Consider the following 27,390-nt stretch of genomic DNA (forward strand, 5'->3'; position numbering starts at 1 on the left):
GCATGCAACGCGAAGTGCGAAATTTGTAGGGTTGCGTCAAATGTCTGTTGGCCGTGTTGCCAACTGCTTGAAATGTGGTTATTATTGGTTTTCGAACATGATATCCGCGATAGCATGTAGCCGAGGTGATATCCGTTGACAGCTCGATTGTATGGGACATCAGGTAATATTAATGGTGATATGGCCTCAATAGCACGAATCGCCTGATATCAGGTGATATGCGGTGTAGTGTGAACGGGGTATTAGTCGCGAAAGGGTACATAATAATAAAGCCAAAGAGCGCCACTCATACTAAAATTCATGTAAACTATTAAATGTGTTCCGCGCTAGGTACTATCACCAAATTACCATCAAACGAAAGAATCAGGACTTAAAAAAGATTTGTTGAAGGTTCTAGCTGTTAATTTTTGCATCTAAGTCAATGGCAAGCTACTAAAGATGGTTACTTTTTCGTTTAAATTTTATGTTTACTACATAGTTTCTTAAAAGGGTTGTGGTGCCATCAGCTAAAATTTACAAATTTGCTTTTAAACAATTGTCTATATTCGAAATTTAATATTTGGTTTTGAAATACGGGAGGTTTCTGAGACAATATCAAATATGTTTGAAGTTTTTCCAAAGGGTAGAATAGTCAAACTTTGATCGCTTTCAGGCTTAGAAACCCGATTGAGCCTATATAGAGACTTTTTACGAGAAGGCAAAATTTTTTGAAGCTGTCGCATTTAGGATTTCAATGGCCAAACTTTTCCTTATATTCTATTGGTATCCTATTTTGTATGTATAATAATTTAAATGCCAGAAAATTGAAAAAAAGTTAAATAAAGGCAGTTCATGAAAAGCTTGTTTTAGTCAAAAATTATCAAATTCTGTCGATTACAGTAGTTTTCAAGAACAATACTGTACAAAAATGATTTATGACCACTCTTGCCATACAATTCAAACCACTGTGGGGGTAAGCAAATTTCTTACAAATGCTTACGGAGGGAGAGCGCGGGATACGAGAAAATCTTACGTTCGATTGAAAAATTTAAATTAGGAATAATAATAATTATCTACAGGGGGTCTAACTTTGAGACGAAACGCTACGATAAAAGATGGTAAAAAAACCTAAAAACGTCATTTATGAATGTTCCCTTACAAACAAAAACTTACAAAACTAAAAAAATAGAAATAAGTTGAATCATTTCTCGCTAAGATCCTAACAGTTGAACCTTGGGAAAGCAGTGGATTCACCTTAGCTGAATGATTATGTAAAAAGCAAAGCTTTGCTGGTGCTACATTCCTATTCGGAACTCGGCCTTCTGTTGATTATACACAGACTTAGCAGCCAACTGTTAAGTGTACAGGACAATTGGGGGGATAGCGCTATGATCCTACTGACACTAGAGCAAGATCGCGCGAAATGACCTATGGTCGAATATCGACCATTTTTGATTTGAATGAAACTTTGCATACGTATTTGGCTTAGCAAACTGAGCATTTTTCACAGGTGGAGAGATTTTTTACACCCATGAGTTACATTCTAAAAGGGCGTATGCCTTTTGACATAGGTTTTCTTCGAAGCATTGTAGCCCAGAAACCGTTGGTTGTATAGAAAAACTGTCTGAGAATGATTTGTAGGGAATTAAAAATGCACCATGAAAAAATATACACTGTAAAAAAAAAATTTTTTTTTGACAAAAAAAATTAAAAATAAACATTAAATTTCAATTTAAAAAAAAAGAGTTAAATTTTTTTTAAAGAAACTTGACGTTAATACGCAGCTTTTGAAAAAAAGTCCAGGATGGAGAAATGAAAAATATTTTTTTTTATAGAAGATTAGTTTTTTTTATAAAAAATCTAATTTAAACATTTTTCAAAATATTTGTATTCTAATGGTTTTAAAAGATGCAGAGAGTCATTTTGAATCAAAAAGCTCTTGGTAGTTAACATTCTAAAGGCATCGATTTTTGAGTTATTTTGAATTTAATCTCGAAAAATCATTGATATTTCGGAAAATACACATTTTCTTATTTTGTCCATGGTTCTCCAGCAAAAACCATACGTTCATTGGAATGCTTGATCAAAAATATACAATTCATTCTTTGACAACAAAAAAACGTGTATTTTCCGAAATATTATTAACTTTTCGAGATTAAATTCAAAATAACTCGAAAACCGATGCCTTTAGACTGTTTACTACCAAAAGCTTTTTGATTCAAAATGACTCTCTGCATCTTTTAAAATCATCAGAATGCAAATATTTTGAAAAATGTTTAAATTATAATTTTTATAAAAAAATTAATCTTCCATAAAAAAATGATTTTTCATTTCTCCATCCTGGATTTTTTTTTAAAGTTGCGTATTAACGTCAAGTTTCTTTAAAAAAAATTAAAAAAAAAATCAACTCTTTTTTTTTTAAATTGAATTTCAATGTTTATTCTTAATTTTTTTGGTAAAAAAAATTTTTTTTGTACAGTGTATATTTTTTTATGGTGCATTTTTAATTCCCTACAACTCATTCTCAGACAGTTTTTCTATACTACCAACGGTTTCTGGGCTACAATGCTTCGAATATATTTATTTTATATATTTTAGAATGTCTCATGGGTGTAAAAAATCTCTCCATCTGTGAAAAATGCTCAGTTTGCTAAGCCAAACACGTGTGCAAAGTTTCATTCAAATCAAAAATGGTCAATGAAATTTTCGCGTATTTCCAGGCGATTTGAAATGATTTTGCTCACTAACAGTCTCTCCCGACTCGAGAACTCGAATCTACGACGACTGGCTTGATAGGCCAGCATCGTACCTCGAGAACAGCTGGGAGGGAGAATGATTATGTACTTCACTTCTTGGGATGCCAAATGTGAAAACATGTCTTCAATTTCGAAAACATTAGATCTCGTGTGAAGAAGTCGGTTGATTAACCGCACTCGATTAAATGCGTTTACTGAGATTTTTGCCAACTTGCAATTGTAAACGTGTTTATATATTTGGACTGGTTTGCGATTGGGGCGTAACTGGCAAAAGATAAACATTGGGGAATATCAGTTCGAAAACTTGCAAGTACATTTTCAAATTGTTATTTCAAATTAAGCGACTAACATCAAAAATCGACGTTAAATGAACCTGTCTGTTTCCTAACAATACTACATTGAATTTGTGCATTGATGGCTAAAATCTGCGCTTTTCTTCTAATCCTTATCAAATGAGCCTTAAAGCATTCTGACAACGAGATTCGCCCTCCTTTATTTCGCCATAAAGCGTTTTGACAACGAGGTGCCTTGTTTTTGTTTTTGCCTTGTTGCGCCCTTTATATGCGCCTGTATTTTGAAAACATAATGTTGATGCACCCTTTATTGTAACCTGTTTACAAAATATTTCACAAATAAGCCCGTTGAATCAAAACAATGAAAAGGGCCAATTGCCAAAGTATCTTTTGCTTTGGGTGAACTGTTTTGTTCACATCCCTGTCATGAACGTCCTTCCCATACATTTTGTTTGAAGCCGTTTTTCTCTGGCTCTCTGGCTCGATTATACGTCAAAAGGCTGTCAGTGCTCGCGAAACCGAGCCTTTGGCATCCCTATACCGAGTAACAGTGAATGACAATAAACTCATGTCCTGGGCTCAAATTAATTTGTGCTCGCTGCCAACAGTAAGATAATAATGTATGACAGGAAGCGGTGATATACTGTCTCGTATTTACATATGTTGAGATGTTAGCCCTTGAAACATGGCGTGATGTCAAAGGGGTGCGCGAAACTTATCGTTACGTAGGGGGGAGGGGGGAAGGTAGTAGAGATAGTTACGTAACTGAGATGTTTGCTTGAAATTGAAAATTTTGTAGGGGGGTGAAGCTGTTCAGCGTTACTTAATTTTAGGGAGAGTCATATCGAACGTTACCTATCGTTACATGGGGGGAGGAGTCTGAAATCTAGATTTTTAGCGTTACGTAATTTGTGTACGACGCCTTTCTTATGTGTGAAGACATTTTTTCGTGGAGTGTAAACATTTGAAAAATGAGCTCTGTCATGATTTCTTGACAGGGTTGCCTCAAAATAGCTTACGGTTGTTAATGTTCGAAATCGAATGATTTAATAGTTCTGCTGTTTAAATTTAAAAAAATCAGAAAATTTCGAAGAATGTCTTACGTAATTTGTGATTACGCCTAAAATCGAATCTAACAAATTGTCAACAAACAGAGATTTTACCGAAAACGTATAAAACAAGCTACATTAGGACTTCGACAAAATATTGTGTCCCTTTCCAAACTATTAAAAAATTCGATATTCGTCAAAGGGGAAATCAACTTTATATCTCACGGAGCGACAGTCAACATTATATGCACAGCCCCAATATTTTTTCAAAGACATATTTTAATCTGCCGTACCTGCTAAAATGAAATCTCGTATCTCGCTTACGCATATATGTAATCTCGTAAGTATCCGTCAATGAGTGCGTGGTAAAAAAAATAGCTCTCTTTCTTTTTCTCACATAAAGCTAGCAAAACAGAAAAAACATCACCAGCTTCGTAGACGCGGATACGAACACAAGTAGAGCAGTGTCCACCGAAAAGGGTAAAGAATTGGAAGCAAGTAAAGTTAGTGTTCGTTGAGCTGTTGCATAGATATTGCTCAGAAGATAGTTTTCATTGCGACAAGCTTTCGATTTCGTTGCCGCGACGTGTAGTTTTTGGTTTGTATGTCATAATTAATAATCACAATGATCTAAGCGCAAAAGGATTTTAGCAGATAAGATAATCCGATGAAGATAGAGACAATGTTGTATCGCGTTCGCGAGTTTCGCTCTTTAGTATAAGAACTAGGAATTCGATTCAAAAGTGAAATCAGTGCAGCTATCTAAAGCTATATCTTTGCAAGTCTAGAAGATAGGGCAGCGAGTTCAGTGACCACCGAAAAGAACCAGGAAACTCGAAAGCAGATTCTTCCTTCGTTTTGCACAACGCTTCTATGCCAGACGCAAACTGATGAACACACCTGCCAGTCACAGCTACTGATGTAGGGAGAGGCGTTTGCCATTTGCTGGCGATTGCGGAATTCGCTTATTTTGCTCTCGAGCTGTTTTAGAAGAAAAAAATGTTCTGGTGAGTTTGCTTAGCCTTAGCCACTTGATCATAGTCGTTTGTGTTGATTCCCATACATGCCAAATCGGTCAAATCACAACTTGGTGCTGAACCATTATTTGTAATAATGCGCCTGTTAATTTTCCTAAAATTAATATATTTTTTTTTGTATTATTTATTATTGTTTTGTAATCTATAAAAACGAAGATGAAAAAAAAAATCAGAATATACTTGGTAACAGAATCCGTGAGTTTAGTTGAACACTCCGGTCCGGATACCACTGAAATGGCCTTTACCTCTTATAGTTGCATGTTAGTCACATGGGGATTTTTATTTTCCTTTATTTCTCATGAAAATTAAATTCGGCTTAAGATTAGTATGCATACTTACTTGTGTAGAACTTTTATTTCTTGGTATAGAAACGATTGTTGTGAACGCGACCAATATCGTGTCATAGATTATGAAGTTATCTATGTTAGTTTTATCATTAAACAAAGTTGGTTTTATTTTTTTCTGAATGAAAATAGATGATTATTTATTATTTCAAGTGAAAACCTCAGGATCCGCCTTTTTCTATGTTTTTATGATATTAAGGATATTCGTAATGAATGAGTCATGATAGTTTCTTTTCGCCAATGTTGTAATCATAAGACAGAGTTTTATAACATGTATGTGTATCAAAATAATATATGTTGTTTTTGGCGCCAATATTGTTAAAGTTTGATAAAAGGTTGTTACATCGGCAAAGATTAGATTGACGTTTTATAGTAGGAGGTAGAATGTTTGCCCAAAACTATTCCCTAGTCAGTGCAAAATTTGAGTTGATTTGCGGTAATTTTGTAATAATCACAACATGATAAAATTAATAAATAACGCCTTCGGATATAAATTTTTATTTGGCATTGAGGTAGACGAGAACTTCCCAAAATATTTTTAGGTGGTGCAAGAGCTCCGCAGTGACTAAGCAAGTGTGTAATTAAGCGTGACCGAAACGGCAGGTGTAAGTCAGAACGGTTCCGATTCTTATGCCATCCAACTTGGAGTCAGCTGGCAGGCAAAAGAGTTTTTCAATCAATATTGAAGACAAACAACGGAGAAGCAAACAATATTTTTAAACGTTAATTCAACAGTATATCTTCCAAGGGGTATATAATCGATGACCAAGGTGTACAAAAATGAATATCGCGGGCTTCTATAGACTTACCTGCTGCTATCAATAATTAATCATTTATTAGGAAGTACGTTAAATAGCAGTGAGTGACAGCCTGAGCAGTGCGTGACAGAATGAAGAATTACAGATTAAGGCAAGGTTATCATTAGAATTTTATCAATTGAGTAAACTTTCTTTAAAAATGCAACGAAAAGAACCAAGTAGAATTTTCTTGATCACATGTTTGTTGACTCACGAGCAACATTGATTCTTATGTCAGATCTTACATACTATGTTCAATAAAAACTTTGACAACCGCCACTTCCCATAAAGCAACGCAGATTTTTTTCTTGAACTGTTTCAATTTTTACAAAGGAAGTGCTTAAGATTCCAGGGTGCGAAAACCTGAAAAAACTGGAAAATCAGGTAATGTCAGTGAATATTTTTACGATCAAGGAATATCAGAGAAAATTTAAAACAATTAGAAAAGGAAAACAACTCATTTTGCGCTAAAATTATATAAGAATGGTACCTGTGACAACCTTTTACCGCGATCAAGAATAGTCATCAGATTGCTATCAGTAATGAATGGTAGAGCTATCAGTTGCAATACATGCAAATGCAATACTAACTGGCATGGTTGACGGAGAAAAATAAATTAAAAATTATGTTTTTGAAAAAAATAGCTGGAAATATCAGGGAAAATAAATAGGCTCTTCCGGGAATGTTACGGAAATTCAAGAAAATTATTTTGAATAATTTTTTGCCACCCTGCATTGCCTTTAAAAACTGTTCTAAACCATATTAAAGTGTCGATGCCCTAAACCATAAGCTGAGAATTTTAGTTTCAACATCCCAAAATTAAAATTTATTTATCTAATGTGGTGATTATACCATCGTGGTTCATTTTCTATCATTCATTATTTTCTTTAAAGATAGCCTTTAAAAAATATGTATTCAACAAATAAATCAGTTTAAAAAAAAACATGACTTATAAGGTGCAAGCTTTCGGTAGAGTATGGACACCCCACCGGATCAAATCTTGATGTAAATATAGTGATGGGAAGTATCGCCCAAAACGCACATCGATAACAATCGATAATTCCGGGGCTTTTATCGATAAGTATGATAAGTATCGATAATTTGACAGCATAACGTTTGCGGTAAAAAAAAAATTTTCAGATGGCGATGAAAAAAAACTATTTCAGATGGTGATGAAAAAAAACTATGACAGATAATTGAGTTGAATAAATTTCCCATGGAAGGTCATCATGTTAGCTTCCTCACAAAAAAATATTACGTCCTTGCGTGCAGCCTTCCGGCAGTTAACCGGAACATTCACCATGGCTCTTTCTTCGTTTTTTTTTATTAATTCCTCCACCGTTTTCGCGACAAAATTGTTGGAATAGGTCTTGCGCTTCAAGTTTGTCCAGAAATTCTCGATGGGAAGTAGATGGGGGACATTGAGCGGATTCGCCGACTTCGGTACCACATCGATATTCAGCCGCTTTATCTCCTCCAACGATCGCTTCGAGTAGTTGACCGACGTCAAATTTGGCCAGAACACCGTGTCTTCGCGCTTATGGTTTTTCTTGATGAACGTCGCAACTTCTGTCAGGCACTTCGCACTATAAATTTCCTCGTTCACGGCCAGCCCGGAGCGAAAGAAGAGCAACTTTAACATCCCTTTCTCGCTGATCGTCAGCCACAGCCGCACCTTCTTTGGGAGCTTGGGCTGTGAAATAAATTTTACCTCGGTGCTCACTTCCTTCGTGGGGAGGTAAAATACGAAGAGCCCTGCTAGTCGTTGCCATCCAGGGTGAGATAGGTCTAGTCGTCCAATACCACTGCCGCGTCGCGATTCGCCGGGAAAATCGACTTGACCATCTTATTCAACCGCTGTCGCTGCGTCATTGCCTGCAGCTCCGAGACCAGTAGACGGGACTGCCGCTTCCTGCATGTATGTCCATGTTCTCTAGATGCTTTTTTACTGTTTTAGAGCATACACCAACCTCTCGGCCAAGTGCACGCAGCGATTTAGCCACTTTTGCCTCGGTCTTCCTCTTCAGCATCCTTTGAAGCTTCTTGTCGCGCAGGGTCGTTGGTCGTCAGCACAAAATATCCGTAATCTCGGCAGTGGTAGCTCGGTATTATTTTATGCCGAGATTTCAGTAAGGTTGAACCGAGATTTACGAAAAAATATGACAGCTGTCATTATTTTTTAAACCGAGCACTCAGTGGTGCCGTTCTCGGCAAAAATTACCGAGACCCGGCAATAAATTTTTAGTGTGTAGCAGAATTCAATCGAACATTGTGGGTGTGTAGGTCTTGTTAAACCAAGCAACTTTGTAAACTTGCGTTTGAAAATTTATCTGGATTAACATTTAAAAAGGTCAGATTATTTTCAAGCGGATTTTCTCTAAAAGGTTATTTATGCAGATTTTCAAATAAACGTGGTTTTTTACGCGACTTTTTGAACTAAAGCAGTTTATCAAACGGATTTCTGAATTAACATGGTTTTTTCACGAGGCATGTATCCCCCGCCTAAGAAAACCCAACTGTATTTGAACCTTTTTCTTATGAATCAATATATTTTAGTAAAAATTATCTGAACTTTCCTTCAAAAATATAAAAATTGAGTTAAAGATCCTACTCTGAAAAAAATATAATTTTAAAAACAAAAAATAATTTTAGAAAATAAATGAAGTATATTAGATAGACAATATAGTTGCCTAAAACGTTCTATGTGTTGCAAAAATGTACACTTTGACACACACTCTTGCAATCCGAAACATTTTCGGTGTAGGTTGGTCACACCAAGTTCCCAAGTAATACTAATATAATACTGTGAAATGAAACCGGTTATCAAAATTGATTCATTTTTCGTAAAGTTCTGGCCATTTAAAATTCGAGAGAATTTTATTTATCCCAATTATTTTGTCTACCCCAGGATATTTTTTGCGCAACAATTTCGTTGATTTGGATTTTTAGTGGAACTAAAAATTGTTTGTTGGGTAACAGATACTTTAAGCATTTTATTACAATTTCGTATTATTGCTTTTTATGAGATGGTGCAAAAAGTTTGGATATTTTTTTAAAGTTCTCCAGTACTAAGTTGTCGAAGTCATCTGTTCTTAGGAAACTAAAATCTATAAATACCTTATTAGTTACCATTATTTCTCAGAAACTCAGTGACACCCGGGGCTAAAGGTTCGCCCGCACCACCCCCAACAATGCTAAATCTTGTCGAATAGCAGCACCCAACAAATACCTAGCGGCAGAAGCAACTCCTGGGGTAGGGTAGGTGAGGTTTCCTTCTTTTGGGTCTCCTCCAGTAACCAGCCGCACTGACTTGTGTTCACCCGTATAATATCGATAATTATCGCTAACGGCAAAAAATTAACGATAATATCGATGACCATCATTTATCGATATTATCGATAAGTTTCCCATCACTAGTAAATATCAACAGCTGTTAATATGCTTCTCTTACCTGACTCATGAATTGCTACCTTCTTCTAAATTCAGCTAAGCCAGTCAGCATTATTCATGACATTTTTGCAGATTAAGGAATTTGAAGTGATAATTTCTCATATCAACGTTTTTGCAATTCATTTAATATCAAACAATAGTTTTAGCCGATTTAAGTGCGAATAAAGTTTTGCAATAAAGTTTCCTTGGTGCTATAGATAAAAGATTCGAATGCTTTAAAAATCTGCACTAGTATAGTTACATAATGTGAAATATTTATGCGCTTTTTAGTTTTCCTTAATATTTTTGTATTATGCGTAATCTATAAAAACGAAGATGAGAAAAAACAATCAGAATATACTTGGTTACAGAATCCGTGAGTTTAGTTGAATACTCCGGTCCGGATACCACTGAAATGGCCTTTACCTCTTATAGTTAGATATTAGTCACATGGTGATTTTAATTTCCATTTAGGTATTTCTCATGCAAATTAAATTCGGCTTAAGGTTGGTATGCACACTTGTGTGGAACTTTCATTTCTTAGTAAATGTATGAAAACGAGCCCGATTTTTGTGAACGCGACCAATATCGTGTCATAGACTATGAAATTATCTATGTTAGTATTATTATAGAACAAAGCTGGTTTCATTTGTTGTTAAGTGAAAACATATGATTATCTATTATTCCAAGTGAAAGCTTCAGTTTCCGCATTTTTTTATATTTAAATGATATTGAAGATATTCGTAATGAATGAGACATGAAAATTTGTTTTCGCCAATGTTTCAATCATAATATAAAGTAGTATAACATGTATGTGTATCAAAATAATAACGTTTTTACAATTCATTCAATATCAAACAATAGTTTAAATTGATTTAAGTGCGAATAAAGTTTTGCAAAAAAGTTTCCTTTTTTGGTTTTGATACCAACGATCATTATGCTTGGCTGAATGAAACCTTAAAGTTGTTGGAATAATAATTTCATTGAAGAATTTCAATTGTACCTTTTGTTAATATTGTTGTTGGAAGTGTCTGCATTATATTCAATGTCAACTTTTTCGCGAATAATTGTTTATTTTATAAAGTGATTATCAAATGTGCATTTGTTAAAGTTTTATTTGGTAGCAGAGAAGATTGGAGATTGGAGTAATGTTCATGGAAACAAGCGCTAAATGTCGGCTAATCTATTTCCAATCACAAACAAACAAGAAAAAGTCTTCTAAACAACCATGCAATAAATATCGCCATGCCTATACATCAGCACACTGCCAAGCATCGATTCGTAAGTGGATTTAAAAAAAAAAATATTGCAGTCGCGTGTTTTGAGATAAAAAAAAAAACAAACAAACTAGGATGTGTGATGAAATAACTTTATTTCTTTTCTGTGGAAACATACAGATTGCACCGCAACACATTTTGTGATAAAACAAAAACTATTATCATTTGCATAGACTTCAATTGCCAATCAGAATTTAACTGCGCAATACTGGCATGAATTTTATTTGAAATTCAATTAACTAAATCCGCTGACTCTTGGTTACTACTGGTAATTTGATTCTAATAAAACGTCTTTGTTCGCTTGGCTCGATTGAATTTTGCACGCGTTTTCGAATTGTAGGCTTAAGGGTCGGTTACTGGTTTCCATGGACCCATATACTATAGAATTAAAAGGGGAAGTAAACTTACAACTAACTTAATTGCTAACTTTTTGGCTCTAAAGAGAGCTTATCGTAGCAATTGAGGATTGCAACGATTTTTGTCGAAAATTGTTAATGCTTTTATTTAACATAGCTTCTAGTGTTTCAACACTAGAATGTAATTCGAGTGTACCATATTCATCGGACATTACATGAGAGAGAGAGAGAGAGCAAGAGAGAGAGAGAGAGAGAGAGAGAGAGAGAGAGAGAGAGAGAGAGAGAGAAGCCAGTCTCAACCTCCCACGACGAATTTATATTAGCGGTGAAGAAATCGAAGTGGTAGACGAGTTTGTGTAACTGGGCTCACAGATGACTGCTGACAACACTTGCAGAGAAATTCATTCACGCCTATGGCAGTAAATCGTGCCTACTTTGGACTCCGGAGTCGGAATAATCCGCCGCCGCACGGAGTTGGCCATCTACAAGGCGCTGACCGGTAGTCCTGTCCGGCCACGAAACCTGGATCACGCTCGTGGAGGACAAACGCGTTCTTGGAGGTTTCGAACGAAAGGTGCTGCGTACCATCTGTGGTGAAGTGCAGATGGAAGATGGATTATGGTGCAGGCGGATAAACCACAAGTTACATTATAGACCGTTCCAATAATTATAAATACACTTACGATGAACCGTCATTTTAAATAACGTGCAGTATTCAACCAAACGTTGGCTGCGTCCTGTTGTTTACATCCAAAAGAAACAGATGCTGTCATTTTTTCTAACATTTAGTGCGAAATTTTAAAATTGCGTGGTCTTTCTCCCGAGCAAAGAAAGCGAATTGTGCACAAATGGGGCACCGTGAGTGGTCTTTCTATAAGAAAATTAGCCAGAGAAGAAGGTATAAGTGTCGGAGCAGTTCAAACCGCATTGCGGAAGTATTGTGAAGAGTGCACATTTACTGATGCCCCAAGACGTGGTAGAAAACCCGGGCCTGTTGATCCCACAATGGACAAAAAGTTCAAGGAATACTACAAGCGGCATCCTTCAGTATCAGTACGAGATGTGGCGAGAAAGCTTGGAACCTCGGCGAGTAACGTTATGCGTGCCAAGGGAAGAATGGGTCTGCAGACCCGTCGGAAGCACAAGCGGCTAAAATGAAATCCAAAACAAGCTGAATCTGTGAAACCGAGAGCTCGGAAGCTTTATGACAAACTTCTGACCAAAAAAGTGGGGTGTGTTATCATGGATGACGAAACCTACATAAAACTGGACTATAAGGCTCTGCCAGGACCGCAATTTTATACATCACCGAAGGGAAAGGATGTCCCTGGACCAGTGAAAGCCATTTACACCGAAAAATTCGGCAAGAAGGTAATGGTTTGGCAGGCCATTTGTGAATGTGGGAAAATATCTCGTCCATTCATTACGAATGACACAATGAATGGTGAAATTTACGTGAAAGAGTGTTTGCAGAAAAGGTTGTTACCCATGGTTAAGCAGCATAACAATCCTCCAATCTTTTGGCCCGATCTTGCTTCCTGCCATTACTCTAAGGATGCATTAGGGTGGTATGAAACAAATAATGTCACATGTGTCCCAAAGGAGATGAATCCACCAAACTGCACTGAAATTCGCCCTATTGAAACTTTTTGGACTTTGACCAAGGCAAAGCTGAGGAAATATGTCAAACCAGCGGACATTGTTGAAAAATTTAAAAAAGATTGGCTTAAAATGGTAAAAATGGTCGGAGAACACACTGTGCAAAAGCTTACGAGTAGTGTTAAGAGAAAAGTTAGAGAATTCGCGTATCCTACGAAAAATAATCCCAACTTGAATTGAAACTGGAAAAAAAACACTAATTATCTATATTTCAGAATAAAATGTCCCGAAAAATCCTGTATTTTTTGTTTTATTCAAGAAAGAAGATGTATTTATAATTTTCGGAACAGTCTATAGCTACTGGGAGAACTCCTTATCGTTTAAACGACGAAAATCGGGAGACTGCGGTGGCTGGGCATGTCGTAAGGATGTCAGACGACAGCCCGGTGAAAATGGTTGTCGATAACGACTTTACTGAAACAAAGCGACGAGGCGCCGGAGAGCATGAAGGCTCGATAAAGTGGAAGACCACCTGCGGGGCCTCCGCAGACAATATGGCTGGCGAGCTGCAGCCATGGACCGAATTGAATGGAGACAACTTCTTCGCCCTGGAGCTGATTGATCGATCGACCGAATCCGGCTCATCGAGAATTGATCCGTCAGCATAGAACATTTTGTAGCAGTTGATGTTTCGATATGAGTTATTTCCGCTGAGACCGGCCCACTATTTACATGATGGTGTTGAAAACGGTTCAAGTTATGGTTTTTCGGAAGCCCATGTTGAATAAGTAAAGAACGTTTTTTTTACACAAAATCACGTTTTTTTTACACAAAATACGTCAAAATCAGAGATGTATGTTGTCTAAAACAAAAGTTATATTAAAATTATTGAAGCACGTTCGATTCGACCGTTTGGTTTTTCGTTAACCACCACTTCACTAAAATTGTTGTAACACGTGATATTCCTCTTAGAACATCTCCAACCGGCTCGTCATTACGAAAGGGATTGATTCTTCAACAAGTTGAATTTAATCCTATCCAATCCGAGCGCGTTATTGTTACAGGACTGGAAAGCAATTGAAAGTTCTGCCACCGTAAAAGGTCGCGTCACGATTCGGAGACGCATCGCGAACAATGTTTTGGGCAGGAACAGAGTCCGGACCTACTTTCCTGGCAAAAGCAAATATCCTCCAACTTGAAGACTCATCGCTGTCGTTGACCGTTATACGATTTCGCATTCTTCTGGCTGTGTTCCAAAAAGTTTTTTTTCTATTACTTTATTAGGGTGGCTTTCAGCCACAGGCTGAATGTTCCAAAAAGTGCTCATCGTCTCTCTCGACGTTCCGTTTACAAACCGACACCAATAACGGCGTTCCTGGGTTCGGATCAAGCTTTTAAACTTGATTTCAAGTCCCGAGTGCCGAATTAAGGATGCCGTCCCGCCAGGATATTTTTTGTTTGGGCTTTCAACGTGGCGTCAAAAACCAACGAGTTTGTATTCTCAAAGAGGTTGAAGATCGAATTGATTCTTTCGTGACTGAAGTAAGAATGGGTAAATGGCTACCGTGGGGATCAAGGATTACCTTCCATGTGCAATCCAACCGTAGCGATGTCAAACATGAAGATAAATCTAAAGCGCATGGACACGCTGATGATTTCAGGTTACGTGTCATTTCACCGTTGTTTAAAATTGTGATGCCGAAGTCGTCGCCAAGATAATGGAGGTGCGGTCATCAAAAATAGCATTTGTTAATCCCTAGAAATACTTCACAAGGGATGAGGTGGGAAACTTGTATCAACAATTTTGTTTTATTATTTTTGTATCCCTTAACAAATGACAAAAGAAGTTTTCTGCGTACATTACTGGAAAATTACCAGTGAAAAAACTGGGTCACATAATGTAAAATGCTTTTTATAATCGAGGAGAAAATCGCTGTGTGTACGTTAGCAACAACAATTCTCAAATTAGTATTGGCCATTGTCCTGAAAAATTTTCACTTATATCTACAAAATCGATGAACTGTTTGATTATTTGCTTTTGTTCAAAAGAACACATTTTTTAAGCGACGTTTATTTGTTTTGAAAAAATATTGGCAGCCTTTCAACGGGACAACAATACACTAAAGTCGCTTTTTACGCGGCTTTTTTTACGCGGATTCTGGAATTTACGCGGTTTTTTTACGCGGATTCCGGAATTTACGTGGTTTTTTTACGCGGTTTTTTTTACGCGGCACGTATCCCCCGCGTAAAAAGCGACTTTAGTGTACAAGATTGAGAAGTACCTAATATATATTGGCAATATTGTAGGTGTATGGACTCTACAAATTTTTTATTGATTCAGTATTTTATTATCTCGCATGAAATGTATGTAACTCTTGTCGAAAGGAATGTTGTAACCTAATTGCCACGTCAATTTCATACAAAAATAGCCGCCCTCAACACCTCGGAAACCAGTCTTAGGAGGGAAAACTAAAGTTGCACAGTTTCCTCATATAACACAGATTAATTTGGCGCGGTATATAACCCTCGTGCAAAAATGTATAAAGTTAGCGGTGCAGAAAAAGCACGAAACTCAAAAACGAACGTTTTACAGTACCCTACATCTGAGTAGTATAACCGAAAAATCAAACACTACATTAATAACTTAATGTTTTAAATAATCCATCTGTTGATTTCTTGCTGTATATTGACCTAACATGATTTATGCTGTCTGTGCTTCCTAATATTTACATCGTTTAACATGCGTTTCAAGGTAACTCTGTAATGGCAGTTTCTACGGTTGAGCGCAGCTTCAATGCAATTAACTTATTGTTATTTCTCGTTGTTTACTGCAAGCAAGTCGTCGTAGCATCAAAACTACGACCCGATTGTTATTGCAATTATGTCCGATGCCTTTTTCAAATGTACTGTGATTTTTGTAAAATTTAAAGATTCTTCCAAGATAGAAAGATTCCAAGAGATTTCATAGAATAGACAAAACTCAAATTCAATCCAAACCATTAGTGAATATTGCACGTGATTGTGGAAACAATGTCTCGTATTTTTTCTCCCTATGCGACTGTCTGCTGATATGGTATCTGCCTTCATCTATCACCCATGATTCGCAGACCAAAAGAACTGAACGAAATCGTACAGATTTGTTTCATTTTATTGGGGACGTTACAAGTGCCATCACCGTCCGAATGCAATTAAGTCTCATGAAATGTCCGCATACCCAAGCTTCGGTTAATCCATTGTACATTTAGTGTTCCATCGTTGATCTGACTTGACGCCAATAGCGAACGGAATGAGCTCGACTCGCACCGTTATCCAAGTTACCGGTTGCCCAAATTTGCTAAGCAGTGTGTAACCAAATGATTGCAAAACACAGAAAAAAAAAACAAAACTATTACTTTCTGGTAGGTACCTGCTGCTTATGGCTACTTCGAAAGAAACGTGATCCGGTGAAGGTCGTTTCGTTTCAACGCAACTCATAGTCGGAACACGCATGAGCGTAAAAATTGCTGCTGATCACAATCGTAGTGCCTTATGAATTCAGTATAAAATATCCACTATTGCTTTCTGTGCAACAATAAACATGGAAATTATGAGGAATAAAATTGGTGAACCAATTGTGGTATACAGAACCTTCTCTGTTCGTAATCTTCTATCGTGAAATCTCGTTTAATGTTGTTTATTTGCTGAAATTAAGGTGAATTATGATCAGTTGAATTGTTTGTTTTGTACATTTTGTGTAAGAAAATCTTAGTTTGTTTTCGACCGTTTCGATCGCCACAGAAACTCGGCTTTGGTCGGTGCCTTAACTCTGGTGATAAGTGGCAGTGTAGCGTGCCGTTATTTATTGGACGAAAAAGGTTGTTGCTGTGGCAGGGTATAAACAAAAATTTTTACAAAAGTTTTAACCGACCCTAGAACACATCCTATCGAGCTGACGTCCAATGAAAATTATAATTCAAGGTCACGCTTAATGGATGAGCTGCAAGCAGCTGGTGTTCACTTAATAAACCAGAAATGCTTCAATACATTTTGAATTTTTCCAAAAGAAACCCTTAGCTTGCGGCTACTGCGTTCTGACTATTTATAGACGTTCAACACTTAATTGTATGATCACCACGCGATGGAATGTTGGCGATAATGAATATACAAATATATACCATTATTTTCATATTGCTCCCGCTTTTGTTTCATTGCAGAGTCCGACGCTGAGGAGTTTGATTCAAGGTTGACTACCACGAGCGACTGATGGGAAAATGCTCAATAAAAAATCGGTGATGCTTCTAGGAAAAAAAGAAAAGCCAAAGGTAGAACCGGAAAATAATGAATGAGGACGATCCGGTAAACAAGCGGCTCCTGCTAGAGCGTGCCAATGAAGAACGCGAGGCAATTTTCATGCGATACGATCGAGGTAGGAAGAATGTTGATGTCGACGCCTGGGACGATCCGGCATTTGAGATATACACTCAAGCCGATCGGTATGGGTTTCTGCACCCAGAAAAAGACGACCTGGTGCGGGATGATCTGGATGCGGGACGGCGCAAGCAGATTGAGATGGAACGGTCTAAAAAATGGCTCAAAATGTTAAAGAACTGGAACAGCGCAGACACGAAGGAGCGTCTGCAGCGAAGAGTGCTGAAAGGGATACCGGATAGGCTGCGTGCTGCTATCTGGAGAAAGTTGTTAAACATACAACAAGCGTTAGACGAAAATCCGGGTGTTTATGATAAAATGCTCAAATTTGCTCGTTTGTATAGTCCTGATATACGACAAATTGATATGGACGTAAATAGACAATTTCGAAATCATATCAACTATCGCGAGCGGTATAGTGTAAAGCAGCAAAGTTTACTGAAAGTTCTGGCGGCTTATAGCATGTACAACATGGAAGTGGGCTACTGCCAGGGTATGTCGACGGTGGCTGGTGTTTTACTGATGTACTTTGATGAAGAGGATACATTCTGGGCACTGAACGCACTTCTCTCGAACGAACGCTATGCCATGCACGGGTTGTACGTGGAAGGTTTTCCTAAACTGATGCGGTTCTTGCAGCACCATGACAAGATTTTAACAAAGTGTATGCCCAAAGTAAAGAAGCATTTAGATAAACATGGAGTGGATTCCGTATTGTACTCATTGAAGTGGTTTTTTGTTATTTTCATTGAGAGGGTGAGTAAAATTAAACTAATACAACTTCAGTTGATAGGTAGCAGTATGACAATCGATTTATAATTTGCAGATACCATTTAGCCTCTGTTTGCGAGTATGGGATATATACATGCTGTTCGGTGAGCGAGTCCTGACGGCGATGGCCTACACCATCTTAAAAATCAACCGTGGAAAGTTGTTGCGAATGAAGGACATGGATCAAATAACAGAATTCCTACAAATAACATTGTACAAACAGTTTGGATACGATGATGATACTGTGATAAAGACTCTCCAGCTGGCGATGTACGAACTCAAAAAACTAAACCTGGACAAACTACCGCCAGCACCGCCAACCGAATCGCCAAAATATCCATTCGGACAATTTATCGAACCCAGTTTGGAAACGAAGGTAAATTATTTTGGTAACCGTTTATTTAGCATGCTTTACGCAACGATAAACTGTTTTTATTTAGATTGGTCATCGAAATGAAAAGTTTACCGAAAAGGAAACGGAATTAAGACAGACCGTACTGTACAGAAGTGAATCGAAAAATGAAGACGACGAAGAAGAGAACGATAGCCGGCATGAGGAAAACGACGAGGATGACCGCACCGAGCGGGATTGCGATGATATTACCGAGGACACGATAAGTAACCTGCACACAGGTACGTCACTGGCTTCTTTACGGTCGCTTTCAAGCCACGCGAGCTATTTGGAAAGTCACTTTTAGCGTTTTAGTAGCTTCTACTTGTTTTTGAGCATGTGTGTGCTGCTAATAATGTATCTCAATGCAACATTGCGTTCCTTCTTTGATTTTATTTTGGTTATAATTTGACTAAATCTAGCTATAGATGTGTTTAAAGTAAATATCATTAATATAATGATTCTGAACAATTCACGTGATGTAAATATGGTTGGTAATGGCGTGCACTTACGTTCTACACATTCACAATACCATTCATGTCAAATTGCCGGAAATCTTCAGATTCTATTCATTCATTCACAAAAGCGAGCATCGAGCATCGAAGAACAATAAGTTACTAATCAATAATGGAAGAAGGGAAGGAACTTTATAGTTAGGTACTAATTAATTATTATTTTTTTTAATTAAATAATGTTCGCTAATTGATCCTGTAAATCAAACAACTGCTGAGGTGTCAATGAACATTATGAACTCAGTAAGGTAGAAGACAAAATTTTCATTGGTGGGCTAACATAATTCCACCCCCGCTTTTCATTAATCTGCCACTCTGAATGCAGTGTTGCAAATCAATAAATACTAATCGCTAGCTTAGATTAGGTAAATATTCGCTTTTCGCTAAGAGCAAATTGATTTGTTAACAGTGATGAAATTTAGTAAAATGGTTCCCAACACTGCATATTTACGACATTTACTTCCGCATTAAAAGATTCAGGAATGCTAAACTAATAGCAGTATATTGTGCTGCCAGAATTAACTTAACTAACCTAACTAGCTAATGCCACGGCCCTAAGACCCTACTGACGCTAGTAACAGTATGTGTCCTAAGCCGATATCAATAAAAAACGAAACACTGAAACACAAAAGCCTGTACTACAAGGAGTTGAGGGTATAACCGTATAATTTTCAATAAAGAAAGCAATTATTTTGCTGTTTTTAAAGTTTTATCAATCCTAGGAGTGCCTTCATAATTTCAGTCGTTCTTAGTTCTTCGTATTTTATAGTTTTTTAAACGTTTAAATCTGTAACTCGACCAGATTGTTTATATAAAGTTCAATTTATGCCAACAAAACAAACGATATGTTTAAACTGTGTTTGTTATATTGTAAGAAGTCGATGTTCATTGCATCGATTTTCGAAAGATATTCGGATTTCAAAGTTCTATTGCGTGTTTACAATTTGTCAATTCCGGTGACAGAGAACAATTGCCACAGCATCCAGCAATATTGGTTTTTGTTATCATAAGTGATTTTGTAAATTTAGTCTTTCAATAGCTGTTTTGCTTTGTGTATTGATTTGTTAATATGTTATAGTTTGTTTCTGCATTGTTTTGTCGTTAAGTGCCTTAGTTCTCAACTATTAGCCCATGGTGGCTGTTCTGTCCTAATTAATATTTTTTTGCATGCAACTTTACTATAACTATCGATCGATCGTTTTCGGTGTGTTCCGCAGTTCACCAACAATTTCTCCTAACACCACGGATTCGGCGTTTATATCCTTTGGGTAAAGGTACTGGTAATCGTTTACTATTAATGCTTTATTTCATCCTCAGTTTAATGTCAGTAGTATTTTATAATTATCATTTATTTTCTTTATCTTATTTTGTTTTCATTACGGTGAACCACCTGGTGTACATCGTTTCGGCACAAACACGCACCAAACTGGGGTTTTTTCAAACATCCGATATTCTGAAAACTTTCTTAACACGGCACTATCTGTCTGTGTTTGTGTATGTGTGCGTGGGTTGTACTGCCGTTTCGGCCAATATTGGAAAACAAAGGTGTCAGTATGTCATCGCTTAGAACGATTCAGAGCTTCACCACGCTCGACACCAGCACGTCATTAGCGACCAGCCTTAACTCACTCGTAATAATCGACTCGTTCGATGAGAATTGTGATACCATGATTGAGGAAATTACTAGGCTTTAAGATACGTATAATGTACGCACTAGCATGAGCTCGATGTTTTAATATGTTTCGCAGTATATTATTCTAGCTGGTAAGATAAAATTTTAGGGTTAATGTTAGACATCAAATGCCAATATAGGTAGATAATTCTAATATAAAATAGATGCTTCATCTAGTAGTCTTTGGTTGTCAACAGGTGCGTAGGAACGAGGCAAAAATTTTCATTCGATTTCGACCATTCAATTAAACAAGTCAGATTTCAACATTTGCTAACGAAGCAGCAAAATGTTCAAAATTTTAAGTGAAGCGCCCAAAGGAGTCCCGACGATTAAACAAATAGAAGCAGTTGGCAAGGTTTTCAAGACTCGTCCTTTTTCTTCAAAGGGAAAAGGTTCACACGACAATGGCCTCACCGATTTTAGCCAGCGAAAGGAATGCCAACAGAAAGTTTGTGCAGAACGCGCGTTAAGAAAACCCGAAATCGAAGAACCGAAATGCGATAAGGTATCCAGTCCCAAGACGTGGCGTGCATGCCCAGATCCACCAACTCCCAAGGAATTTTCGTGTGACGATACTTTGCAACACAAAGTACCTCGGCGAAAGAAGCGTGCTATGGCATCTCGACCAGCGTGTTCAAAACCGGCACCAAGCGTGGAAGCTTTGGAATGTGTGAAAGTCAAGACCGACCTGTGTCCTCGAATCGGTGTTCCAGGATGTCATAAGGCAAAGTTTCCACCTAAGTGTGACCTGCCCAAGGCAGTTCGGAATTGCATTAAATTGAAGGCGCCTGTCCCTTCGTTCTCGGAATGCTACCGAAATCCTTTTCCTCCCCAGCTTCGATCCGAATGCACCTGTTTGACGACACCCGAAATTTGCCTTTGAAATACCAGTCAATTAGAACGACATGAATAGTATAAATTTTGAGATTTCTGTCGGCAAAATTAAGGTAACAAATAAAACGACATGAATTGATCTGCAATCTTAACCCTTTGATATTAGAAGTGCCTTTAGGCATAGTCATCCATTCCGCCAGATTCCTACAAAAATCCTAAAGAGGAAACCCAAATTGTAATGTGTAGAAGCCGAGGAGACCGTAGCCGTTTAGCTGCATTTTTATTTGTAACTCATTATGTACAAATAGTTGAACAAACTAGTAATGTTCCTTTTTGGATAAAAAAAAACAAATTCAGAACAATGCATGATCGCTTGTTTTAAAACTCTTATAATGTTACTTGTTCCGAAACATCCTTAGTTTAATTATGTATCAGCACATTTAGTTGCAATTACGTTCGTTGCATGTTTTTTTTTTTGTTGTTGCATATGTAGAGGTAAGAAATCTTCCAGTTTTTGTTTTGGGTTTCTTGATTGTTTGGTCACACATATTCTACATTTAACAGATAACGATGATGGCAGTATAACGAAGAACTCGCTCACTGGAACGTCGGTCACATCAACAAACGACATCAGTATAACTTCTTACGAACGCACCTGTGATATTTTCCGAATGCCACAGAATGGAAGCACCGCACTGCTTGGTCTCAGAGGAAATGTATTAGATGACAGTATTAGTGTCGCATCGACACACATGGTCCGGGACCGAGATAATCCAGTTACAGCCTGTAGCGACGATATGGTGATCCCGAATGGTTTCACCACCATTGATGGAGTAATTGAAGACGAAGATGACGATGAAGTCACAGAGAAGCAGATCTCGGTGTAAATTATAGCGAAAAAACTTGCGCAAACAAATGGTTTCTTTCGAGAATCAGCCGTCCAATGGAGAACCATCACTGCCAAAATAGAAGCCTCATTTTGAAAGACTCAATTGCCATCCTAAGCATGAGCAATTCATCTCTATATTCAACAGTAACAGCAATAAACGGATGATAACATGTTCATTAAAAATTACTTTTGGTATGACAATATTGTATTTCATTCTTGGTTTTTAATAAAACACATCACAGTGACTGTGAATCAAAATCTCCGGGTGGAGCTAAGTCCCCTAATTTCGGTTCCGAAGGCGTTTTGGCAATCAACTTATTCCGCTATCTGGCAACTCGCTGGTTGTGTTTAATCCCCACATTACCACAAATTTTAGGTAAAACCGCGTTGATGTTGCAAACTTCAAAGCTACAAGACTCGGTAATGGTTAATGCGTCACCTGTGAAAACGCCATTTTATGTGATGATGCAAACAAAAAATAATGTTATCACTGAGAACCTGTTAAATGTTTCCGAGTCTTGTGCTTTTGAAAATTCGAAGTCGTCGGCCATTTCTGGCCTAGTGAACCTGTATGTCAGAGAATCGCCAAGGCACTCACCGTGAGGACAACTGTTATGAAAACGGGCGAGCTGTATAATTTTGTATTGGCGTTAATTGTTTTGATGCGACGGTAGAAGGCCCTGTTCACAGCTGCAACTCGTCGTTTCACTTCACGGCTCATATCGTTGTCACATGTCACAAGCGTACCAAGATAAACGAATTCGTCAATCACTTCAAATCGTTCCCCATCTATCTCCACCTCAGCACTAACACCACGGGGACTCCCACGCTTTTTGTAGAGATGGTCGGGTTTGGCTTTTTTCAAACCCGTACCCGACCCGACCCCGGGAATTTTTTTTCGATCAAACCCGAACCCGACCCGAACCCGAGATTTTTTTTTTCGATCACACCCGAACCCGACCCGAACCCGAAAATTTTATTTTTGTGAAACCCGAACCCGACCCGAACCCGAGATGTTTTTTGAAGAGGTCGATTTTTTGTATCGATTCGAGGTTGCCCTGAAGCTTTGAGCCTCGAATGGTGTTGAAATGTTAGTGATTTTTACAGTTGCATGAAATTAGACATCATTATCTTATAAAAATGCTAATTGATATAGTCGGGTTTCGGGTTTTCAGACCTAAACCCGACACTTTCAAACCCGAACCCGACAATGTTTTTTCCACCAAACCCGAACCCGACCCGTACCCGACACCTTCAAACATTTTTAAACCCGAACCCGACCCGAACCCGACACTTTCGAAAATTTTCAAACCCGAAACCCGACCATCTCTAGCTCTTTGCCAGCTACCATGTACTTCGTTTTGGCAGAGTGAACGACAAGTCCCAATCTCGCTGCTTCCTTCTTAAAAGGTACGAAGGACACCACCACGGCGATACGGTTGATACCGATGATATCGATGTCATCTGCAAAACCAAGAAGCATGTGAGATTTCGTGATGATCGTACCGTTTCTTTCCACGTTTGCTCTTCGTACTGCACCTTCAAGAGCGATGTTGAACAGCAAGTTAGAGAGCGCTTTCCCCTGCTTCAGTCCATCTAACGTCACGAAAGCGGCTGATGTCTCGCCAGCTATCCGCACGTATGATTTCGATCCTTCCAGCGTCATACGACTCAGCTTAATTAGTTTCGTAGGGAAACCGGGTTCCAGCATGATCTGCCACAGCTCGTTTCTTTTCTCTAAGTCGTATGCCGCCTTGAAATCCACAAACAGATGGTGAGTCGGTAAGTTGTACTCCCGGAACTTATCGAGGATCTGTCGCAGGGTGAAGATTTGATCCATCGTGAAACGCCCCTGTCGAAAAGCAGCCTGGTATTCGCCAACAAAGGATTCCGTTAATGGTCTCAATCTGAAGAACAGGATACGGGAGAGCACTTAATATGCGGATTTGAGCAACGTTATGCCTCAATAGTTGCCACAATCCAATCGATGGCCCTTCTTATAGATAGGGCATATGAGGCCTTCCAACCAGCCGTTCGGCATTTGTTTATCCGCTCAGATCCTTAGTATTATCTGGTGGATCGCATAGTACAGCCGCTCGCTTCCCGCTTTTCCAAGTTCGGCCGGGATACAGTCCCTCCCTGTAGCCTTGCCGTTTTTTAGCTCACTAATCGCCTTTTTCACCTCCCCCTGTGTTGGTGGCTCCACAGCTTGTTCGTCACTCATAATCGTCATCCTGTTCCTGCTCTGTCCATCCGGCTCCCCACCGTTCAATAGCGCCTGAAAATGCTCCTTCCACCTGGCTGCAACCGTCAGTTTATCAGTAAGCAGGTTGCCGTCCTTGTCATTACACATGACCGGCACAGGGAAATTCCTGCTTCTGACTCTGTTGACAGTTCTATAGAATCTTCGCATGTCGTTTTGAGCATAGCTGTCCGCTGCGCTGGCGAGCTGCTGCTCCTCGTACTCGCGCTTCTTCCGACGGTGAGTTTTAGTTTAGGCAGCTCTTGCTCCCCTGTACCTCTCTGTTCTGACACGTAGCCGCAGTGAGCATGCGGCTTCTGGCACGATTCTTCTCATCTGTGGCTCTCTGGCACTCGGCATCGAACTAGCCATTACGCTGTCTTCCACGCGTCGTACCTACCACTTCTCTCGCAGTCGTTTCGATGGCGCCATGGATACTGCTCTACAGCCCATTTATATCTTCCACTCCTTCTTTCTGCTGTTCTGCGATCCGTTGATCTAGCTCTCTGGCGTATTCTGCTGCCACGCCATCAACTTTCAACCGCTGAATGTTGAAACGCGTCGTCCTCTCTGTGCGAGATTTCAGCACGTTCGACAACCGTGTGCGGATCATACAAACGACGAGATAATGGTCAGAGTCAATGTTTGGTCCCCGAAAAGACCGAACATCCATTTGGATGCATCCAGGTGTGTTTTCGAATATTTAAACGTGGAAAATAGGAGCTACATATGGCCATTCCTTTGGCCGCGGCAAAGTTTATCAGCCTCAGACCGTTTTCATCGGTTGACAAGTGGAAGCTATGCCTTCCAATGACCGGACGGAAGAATTCCTCCCTCCCAACCTGTGCGGTTGCGTCTCCGATGAGGACTTTTACGTCGTGTTTTGGGCACTCGTCACAGATTCGCTCAAGTTTGTCATAGAACTCATCTTTGACTTCATCAGATTTGTCGTTTTTCGGTGCGTAGGTGTTGATTAAACTGTAGTTGAAGAATTTGCCTTTAATCCTCAACACGCATATACGGTCATCTACGGGCCTCCACCGGATGACTCTTGTTTTCTGATTTCCCAGCACTCACCTTTACTTAAACTTAACCTTTTCCCGTGTACGTACCCTAGGTCTTTGCCGATTGATCCGTTCCGTATTTCTAATTTCGTTGTTCGTGGTTGAAGAAAGGTTTCGGTACGCTACCTTACCAAGTTTGCGATTCCTACAGCTGATCGGGCTGCCATCTTAGATGTAGCTGGCGGGATTCAGCATTCCATAATTCAGCCGCTCGTTCCGGGTCAGACGCTGTAGTACGCCGCCTCTAATATGGGGATACAGCCGCGTACGACCCCCTTCCTAGTCAGCATACGACCATAGTTTCCACCGGGAGTTGGTTACCCTATCTCCGCTAAGGTTACTCCCGGTCGGCACCACGTGAAGGTTGGGATAGGAGTTGCTGGAGCCAGCCATTTGCCAACCTGGTTGTACATGACAATTAATTGTGTTTTCATGAAAAACTGAAATTTTTGAAGCCTAGTATTGAAATATTTTGAAAACAAATATATATATTATATTCTGAAAACAAATACATTTAGCCAAGAGCTTCTTTATCTAACCCTTTCTAAGGCAATGGCCACTATATTGCCACCAACAACTTTTGTTTTTTTTTCTGCTTGATATTTACGAGCTATGATCAGTGATCAGAAATAAACAATCAAATTTAATTACATTTTTTTAGCCTCAGCCCGTTAAAGGGTTTAAATCACTATTAGAGTCATCATTACCATTAGAATCATCAATGATGCAAATAATTGGAATTTGATTATTCTCAAAAATGTTGAAATTGAAAAAAATCTTTGAAACTTAACCCGCACCTTTCGTAATTCCGGGTTCGAGTCACACCTGCTGAACTACATTTTTCGCAGTTTCTACTATCATATTTTTCGAATAAAAACTATTTATTCAAATAGTATAACTTTTCTTAGAGTCAAAAAAAAAAGATTATGGGTAAAGTTTGTTCCGATTCAAAATGCTTTTATCATGGAATTTGCCTGCAAAATGGCGTTCGTTAGATCGGAGACAGCTTGCGGAAGCTGCTTAATTGCAGCCGACAGACTATTTACAGCCAGCTCTCCTATTCGCATCAAAGAAAACCTTCTTTCAACATGATGCATGATATTTAACAGTAATGAATGATATTTTGTTTTAATAAATTAAGGTGACTCGGATAGATTTTGGACGAGTAGCTCATCTATCAGTCAGCTGTCACCAGCCAAATTTCACTCTCTCTCTTCTTTAATACAACATTTTGCTCGCCTCGTCAGTGACTGCTGGTGACGCGAGTTGCTCCCCTCGTCTTCTGTAACAGACCATCTCATTGAATCTCTTTAACCTCAATTTTCTGACATTTAGTGGTAACTTTGTTACATTTTGAACTTTGTGCTTTTTTTCTGGTGGAGCAATCGTGTGCGTAGTGAAAATGCTGCTCAATTTATAATTGTAATGGTACCTCACGTACAACATTTAAAGGGTATTTTGGTCACAATTTGAATGATCTGGTATAATTATGAGAAAAAAATTGCATCGCCCGAAAATAAACGAAGTAAACACGAATTAATCCACCTGAGACATAGCCATTTTTCATTCAAACTTTATTATTCGTGGAAATAGATTTGCACAAAATCTTATATAATGTGTGAACTTTGACGTAATATTTGTGAAGTGAGTTGTGCTAAAGACATAGTTAAATGAAAGAAATGATTCTTAATT

The 27,390-nt window shown here is 38.5% G+C and overlaps 2 protein-coding genes across 7 annotated transcripts in view; both read left to right on the forward strand.

Annotated features, from left to right (window-relative positions):
* The window catches only part of LOC129726715 (USP6 N-terminal-like protein), a 29,211-nt gene extending 6,561 nt beyond the window's left edge, over positions 1-22,650 (forward strand). Inside the window, exons 1-6 of one of the 5 annotated variants that reach the window (XM_055683735.1) lie at positions 4,500-5,084; positions 17,110-18,079; positions 18,150-18,470; positions 18,535-18,727; positions 20,215-20,271; positions 20,543-20,691. In XM_055683735.1, the coding sequence (XP_055539710.1) occupies positions 17,234-18,079; positions 18,150-18,470; positions 18,535-18,727; positions 20,215-20,271; positions 20,543-20,691 (1,566 nt within the window). In that variant the 5' untranslated portion in view covers positions 4,500-5,084; positions 17,110-17,233. Of the gene's footprint in view, positions 1-4,497; positions 5,085-17,109; positions 18,080-18,149; positions 18,471-18,534; positions 18,728-20,214; positions 20,692-22,067 lie in introns of those variants that run through there. The other 4 variants (XM_055683732.1, XM_055683734.1, XM_055683736.1 and 1 more) reach the window with 4 other exon arrangements.
* Positions 20,956-21,809, forward strand: LOC129726716 (uncharacterized). 2 transcript variants are annotated; one of them, XR_008728387.1, is made up of 2 exons: positions 20,956-21,616; positions 21,670-21,809. XR_008728387.1 is itself a non-coding variant. In XM_055683737.1 (1 exon), the coding sequence occupies exon 1, from the start codon at positions 20,956-20,958 to the stop codon at positions 21,550-21,552; it is 597 nt and encodes a 198-aa protein (XP_055539712.1). In that variant the 3' UTR covers positions 21,553-21,649. The 2 variants fall into 2 exon arrangements, 1 of the variants encoding a protein (XP_055539712.1); XM_055683737.1 differs by lacking the exon at positions 21,670-21,809 and having other exon boundaries at positions 20,956-21,649.
* Positions 22,651-27,390: the final 4,740 nt, after the last annotated feature.

This window comes from Wyeomyia smithii, chromosome 3 (assembly GCF_029784165.1).
Source record: "Wyeomyia smithii strain HCP4-BCI-WySm-NY-G18 chromosome 3, ASM2978416v1, whole genome shotgun sequence".
Taxonomy (NCBI): Eukaryota; Metazoa; Arthropoda; class Insecta; order Diptera; family Culicidae; genus Wyeomyia; species Wyeomyia smithii.